Here is a 7,233-nt window from a genome sequence, read left to right as displayed (position 1 = left end):
TGTTGATTTTGTTTTTTTTTTTTGTTTTAGTTTCAGTACTATAACGAACATGATGGAAGACGAACGAATTTTTGTAACCTCACTGCATTTTGTTTTAATTCCATTACTATAACGACGTAGCAAAAAACGACCAAATGCAAAATTGTTTCTATTTTAGTTCCGGTACCATAACAAACGTGATGGAGACCGACCGAATTTGCGTTGACACGCCGCCTAAACGCCCGGGATCGGCAACGTTTGGGTTTTACCAACGCCCGATTAATTTTATCGTCCGACGTAACCCATTGTTCCACCTCAATTATTATATATTTTTTTGTTTTACTTTTGGTTTTAGTTTCGATGCCATAACGCGTGTAACCAAAACTGATCGAATTCGTGTCGACTTATCGCCTCAACGATTGGGTTTTATCACCGTCGCGTGTTTTACTGACCTCCCTCGGCGCAACGCGACGGGTGAAACACTATTTTTTTTGTTTTTTTGTTTTTTTTTTTGTGTGAAAGATGACCTATTAAGTTTCAACGTTTTAGTTTTTATATGAACGGCTCAATAATGTTTCTGTAAAAAAATATATATAAACTTTGTGTCTGCGAAAAGGCCGTACTGCCGGGTGTCCAGCTTGCCTATGCTTGGAGCCGGCCTTGTGTTTGTCAGAAGAAGGTACTTTTAGTAGGTTTATTGACATGAAGCTTTTTGAGAAGGAAATGATTATGATATCGAGCCATTAAACTTGGTAATACGATACAAGAATCAGAGTGTGTTAATACATTAAATGTAAGTCGACACCTATTCATAATAACAAACATCAAATACATTAAATGTAATTTATTCAACCCCATACTCGATGACTTTACTACTTAATAAATCAATAAAAAACAGGAAATTGCCCAAGTGCTTCACGAAGACTTAATGGTAAAAATGGTTTGAAGCATAGCAAGAACAAAAAGAATGAATCCTGCAAATAGAGCAATAATACTCCATGGAGTATTGAAATAAGTACGCTTTAACTTCACAAGCTTTCTGGGCCAATAACCTTTGAAATGACAATCCAGTTGGTCCCACTGATGAGTGTAAAAGAAATGTTCCGGGACAACTTCTTTGCATATCATGTTAATCATATTTGCAGCTTCTTCATTTGAACCTATATGATTGACGATAACGTTTGATCTCACCAACCTGGCAATATCCTCATGAGTATCAATTAGCATATCCATGGCCCTAGCATAAGATGTGACGTAAGGATCGACCACATATGACTGCTCGTATGCAATGAGGTTTCTTAAAACCAACTCAGTGAAATCATTGATCCGCAATATAGGCATTGTGAGCGTAGGCTTAAACCAGAAAGTGGTTGAACTGAACTTAGAAGGTTTTATTTCCATGGCCATTGCCCATTTTGCATCTTGCTTAGGCTTAAAGTTTACTCCTGCCCTGTCGAGTTCTACTGCCGAGTGGATTGTCGAACGTGGAAACCCTGATGGATTATAATATTTTGGCTGGTAGCAATGTTGTAGATAGCCAAGAATATGATCATGATTGTAATATGAGCGGCTACCACCGCCTACTTTTATTCTCCCTTCAAAGAGGTTGATGTATTTCAGAAGTCGAAGTAGAAATTCAGTAAGAGGCACAGGTTCTTCAAATTTAGAAATATAGCACTCATATACGCCATTTAGAACAAAAAAAGGGATTTGGTTCTCTAGTAGCACCAGGTCATAAGGTATGTACTGGTCCTGCAACCTTAAGCTGGAACCATCTATAATCATATCATGAATGAATTCAAGTATGAAACACGCATCCATAACCATCATTTTTGCAAGTTCACTGTCATCATAAGACTTACCATCAGCATAACTTCCTTTGATTTTCTCTATCATGGAAGTCACCTTCTCCACACATGTTGTTAATGTTGGTGGTACTTGTTGTGTCAATGAAGGTTCATTACGAGACAACAGATCATGCACAAAAGCAGCTTTCCAAGCTTCAAATCGTTGCAAATTTTCATCTTTTCTGTGCAGTGGTCCAATGGACACCACCCGTGGGTTGAAAGAACTTGGGCTGAGATTTCGGAGGGTGCTGGGAGCCATGTATATAGATGGTGAAAATTTGTTGACATTACGTGTTTCGCCAACACAATGAATTTCACACTGTTGATAAACAATTAGTTTTAGTTTAATGGATTTTCTAACATGTGCCCTTAGAGGACATGTAAGAAACATTTATTGTGGGAATATTCTTATTAAAACTATTACTTAGACGTTAATTTCATTAATCTTGTAATAACTACCACATTTAGCATTTTATTGTTTCTTCATAACTTTTTCTTCCATTTATGACTATCAAAAAAAAATTTATTAATTCCCTCTAAAATTGCTCTTTCATCATTTCTAATTTTCAACTATTTTTCTATTCATTTATATGTAAAAAATACTAAAATATGAAAGTGGCTTTGTTATACAGCGAAACTAGCAGTGACTTTACTAATATTAAAGTATAAAATATAAAAGGTTAAGGCATTAAAAAAAGAAGTAATTTCGTTATTATATGATAATAAAAGAAGAAGCATTTTCGGCATTCATAATGAAAGATTCAGCTGCAACCTACTTCACTGTATATATCTGAAGCATGCCGATTTGGACATTTGCTGAAGTTACGATTAGAAGATCTACAAAGTTTGCAATGTTTTTCTTGTCTCGCTAATTCTTTCCTACTTTTCATCCGCTTTTCCTAGGTCGTCCCTATGTTTTTAGATAATAGGGCATTGAACCAACTCAACTGCATTAGTTATAGGACTACTATTTTCTGCAAAAGATGATGTAATATCCAAAGTTCCTTCTTGGTATGATTGAGAGACGTTACTGAATTGAGCCTCTTCTCGACTCCATCGTGATAGCCAATAACTAAAAGGAATTTCAAAGCAACCCCAGTATGGAGAAGAACACTCAAGACATGAAGACAAAGTATCCCGACAAATTCAATAGCATCTTCTTCAATAGAAAGCTCACTTAGATCCAAAAAAAACATGTCCATCTATTTGTAGAATAATAGTAATGTTTTATATCATTTAATTTAAAAAAAAAATAGATAGATAGATAATAAAAATGGTTGTTTAATAGTGAATACTTATAGAAAAATGATGGGAAATTAGAAGTGATGAAAGAGTAATTTTAAAGGAAATTAATAAAAAAATTATTTGGTAGTCATGAATGGAGGGAAAGTTAGGAGAAAACAATAGAATGTTAAATATGGTAGTTATTACAAAATTAATGGAATTAATGTCAAATGATACTTTTATAAGAATATTCTCATAATAAATGTTTCTTACATGTGCTCTTAGGGCACATGTTAGAAAATCCCTTAGTTTAATCACTAAAAGAAGAGTATTCACAATTCCTTCCCCAGCTTCTTTTCATTCATTGGTATAAATAACTAGTGTTCCGGCACGGCGCAACGTGTCGGGACAGTTGGCAAAACCCCATCGTTGAAAAACGAGCGTTGGTAAAACCCAAGCGTTACGACGATGAGTCGAGGCTGATTCGGTCAGTATCAGCTGCGTTCGTCACGATATAAACACCATTGGTAAAATTTGAGTGTTGAAACCCAAAAAAATTAATTCGTAAAGTTAACATATAAAAACATTAACATATAAGGAAAAAAAATCAAAGACAATGTCTATTTGGTTGTCAAACCCAGGCGGTGATAAAAACCCAAGCGTTGTCGGTCCCGACTCCCGAGCATTGAGGCGGTAACCTGAAATGAATTCAGTCGGTGTTGATTACGTACGTTAAGGTACCAGAACTAAAAACAAAAAAAATATAAAAATTGAGGTGGGCCAACAACCATTGAGGGGGTGGGTTCGGTAACCTTGTACATTGGTAAAACCTGAACGTTGTCGGTCATGAGCTTTAAATAAGGCCAAGAGAATACGCGAACTCAGTGAGTTTCTTTCAAGTTTGTTATGATACAGGAACTAAAACAAAAAAATTGACGTTTGGTCAGTTTCCATTATGTTTATTATGGTAACAAAAATTCGTCAACCAATACGGTGTTGTCAAGTTGCCCAATAGGCCACTTGCGGCACCAAAGTATATATAGTAATTACATTGTATATTTCGTATGGATTGTCTCCATAACTACCAGAATAATCTATTTGAAGTACAATATATCAATATCAATACTATCGTTTCTATAACTATTATACCCCTGCAGTCGAAGCGGGAGGAGACCGCATGCTTAGACTGGCTCGAATGTCTTCAAAGAGAGCACGTGGTAGACCCTTTGTGAAAATGTCGGCCACTTGAAACCGTGAGGGAACATGAAGGACGCGGACTTGGCCTCGTTGCACCTGTTTGCGTGCAAAATGAATGTCCAGTTTGATATGCATGGTTCATTGGTGTTGGACCGGGTTTCCGGAAAGGTAAATCGCGCTCACATTATCACAACAAACAAGAGTGGCACTTGATAAAGGATTATGTAGTTCAAGAAGTAGATTTCGGAGCCAACATATTTCAGCCACAACATTCACAACGCCACGATATTCAGCTTCGGGGCTCGAACGAGAGATGGTGGCTTGACATTTGGAAGACCAAGAAACGAGATTATCACCAAAATACACACAATATCCGGATGTGGTACGGTGGGTTTCCGGGCAACCTTCTCAATCGGCATCCGTGTAGGCTAGTAGAGCCGAAAAGGAGGAGGCTCCTAGCGTGAGACCGTAATATAAAGTCCCATATAGGTATCTAAGGATGCACTTCAAAGCATCCTAATGAACTAACCGTGGGGCGTGCATGTATATGCACACTTGTTGTACCGCGCAGGTAATATCAGGTCGGGTAAATGTTAGGTATTGTGTGCGCCGGCCAGACTACGATAGAGCGTCGGGTCGTTGTATAAAGATCCCGAGGTTGCGCTAAGTTTACTATTAGTATCGACCGGGTGGCAACCGGTTTACATGATTCCATGCATAAACCTTTTGTGAAAGAAACATGGTGTTACCTGTTCTTTTAACTGAGATGCCCAAGAAGTAGATCAATAGACCAAGGTCTTTCATAGCGAATTCGGATGTTAGGCATTGCATGAGACTTTGCCTAAAGGTGGAGGACGAGGTAACCAAAACTATGTCATCTACATATAGCAATAGATAAGGTGTTTAATTGCCTCTGTGAAAGGGGAAAAGAGATGTATCACACCGACTTTTGTGTAAACCCCAAAGTGAGGACGTAGTCGGTGAACCATTGGTACCACGCACGAGGGGCTTACTTAAGCCCGTAGAGAGACTTTTTAAGAGAGCACACGTAATTCGAGAAGCGTCTATCTCGAAACCCCAATGGTTGATACACATAAACGGTTTCATTCAATTTGTCGTGTAGGAATGCGTTTGACACATCCAATTGGTGAACTTGCCATGATTTCGAGAGAGCGATGGATAATACTATCCGAATGGTAGCTGGTTTAACCACCAGACTGAATGTTTCACCGCAACTTACACCCACCTGTTGCAAACGGCTGTCACACACGAGACACGCCTTGTACCTTTCCAAACTGCCATCTGCCTGTAATTTATTTTTAAAAAGCCACATGCTACGCATAATATTCATATGTGGTTGACGTGGGACTAATTCTCAAGTCTCATTTTTAATAAGAGCATTGAACTCGTTATTCATGGTGTTTGACCATTCCTGTATGAATAGGGCGTGTATGGGGTTTTTAGGAATAGGTATGATAAAGGATGTATGTAAATTGAGGAATCATTTTGGTTTGTGTATCCCATCCATACCACATGCTCGCATTGTACAAGTCGGTGGAGGTGGTGGGGTTGGTGGTTGATTTGTCACGATAGGGTTCGGGAAGAATGGTGGTTGGTTAGTGGTAGGTGAATTTAGAGTTTGAATATGTTGCTGTGCATGTGGGGTGGCGGGTGCTGATGAGGTTGCATGATTAATATTGATAGGAGAAGTTGGTGGGGAATGGGTTTCGTTGGTTGACTAGGCCGTGGGTGGTGTAGGGTAGATATAGGAAATGAGTGTGGAGAGTGAGATGGGCTGATGCTATTTGTTAGTACATGAAATGTGACAAATGCTAGGAGTTGAACCATCGAGTCGCTTAGTCTTGGTAATTAGAATGTCAAGTGAGGAATGGGACAAGCTAACTAACGATGGTTTCATATGTATGCATGATGAACGAAGGAGCATGTGGTCATACATAACGAATAAGGATGGCAATCAATAACGAAGTGCTATGGAATGGGAATGCAAGTTTAATGATGTATGCATAACGAATGGGAAAACGCTGTAGCCTATGGGAAGATAACGAATGGATGAAGCAGCTTAACGAATGAGTAGCATGTGGACTTAACGAATGAGTCAGTTAGCATTAACGAATGTGTACATGTATATAAATAGGATTAGTTTGTTAGAAAGGAAGTTACACACATCCGATACTCTTACGAGATACATTTTGTAACGAACGTCTGCCGAAATTGATAATCGAGCTTCAACGAGTTAATATTTACATATCGTCTTCGTGTTCGGTCGTTTTCGTTCATCGATTAGCACCGAAACTAACTCTGTGCGTTTTCGGTTTCGTAGATCAATATCGAGTTAATCGATCCTCATCGGGAAAAACACTATTAGTAGGTGTGTGTGGGCTAGAGTCGTTGAAAGGTGGGGACCAGAGGGTTGGATGTGGTGGGGCCGAGAGAAATTCATACGAAGGGGTGGGGTTGGATTTTGTGGCAAATGGAAATATGGTCTCGTAAAAAATGACGTGACGGGATATGATGAGTTGGTTTGTATGAAGATTGAGACATTTATTGTTAATTGAGCGAATTTTGCGTTCCGCTTTCCCATTTTGGGGTGAAGTGTGTGGGCAAGAGAGGCGAGAAGTCATGCCTTTTGTAGCAAAGAATTGTTTAAATGATTTGTTTACGTACTCGGTTCCATTGTCACACTGTAAGGTTTTTATTTTATGCTCAAATTGGGTTTCAATTAATTTGTAAAAATTACAAAAAAATTGAAACAACTTGTGCTTTCTTGGATATAGGGTACGTCCACAAAAAATTTGGTGTGGTCATCGAGGAATAAAATGTAGTACCGATGCCCGGCGGGTACTTAATATTGGGGATGTCGATAAATCACTATAGATTATATCAAATGGAAAGTATGTAAAATTACTAGAGTCAACAAATGGTAATCTTGTACTTTTGCAAAACACACATGATGAACAAACATTCT

At 38.4% G+C, this 7,233-nt stretch overlaps 1 protein-coding gene across 1 annotated transcript; it reads right to left on the bottom strand.

The window, feature by feature from the left end:
- Positions 1-894: 894 nt before the first annotated feature.
- LOC143620870 (UPF0481 protein At3g47200-like) lies at positions 895-2,128 on the bottom strand. The gene has a single exon (XM_077092455.1). The coding sequence runs from the start codon at positions 2,083-2,085 to the stop codon at positions 895-897; it is 1,191 nt and encodes a 396-aa protein (XP_076948570.1). The 5' UTR covers positions 2,086-2,128.
- Positions 2,129-7,233: the final 5,105 nt, after the last annotated feature.

This window comes from Bidens hawaiensis, unplaced genomic scaffold (genome assembly GCF_021521415.1).
Source record: "Bidens hawaiensis isolate Kalapana, Puna unplaced genomic scaffold, B.hawaiensis_p1.1 tig00002717_1, whole genome shotgun sequence".
Taxonomy (NCBI): Eukaryota; Viridiplantae; Streptophyta; class Magnoliopsida; order Asterales; family Asteraceae; genus Bidens; species Bidens hawaiensis.
The sequence above is the reverse complement of the archived record's forward strand: the minus strand, read 5'-3'. Positions and strand labels throughout refer to the sequence as shown.

What these genes read in the sequence shown, in the direction of transcription:
- LOC143620870 (XM_077092455.1), bottom strand. Translation starts at nt 2,085, where the DNA reads ATGGCTCCCAGCACCCTCCGAAATCTCAGCCCAAGTTCTTTCAACCCA.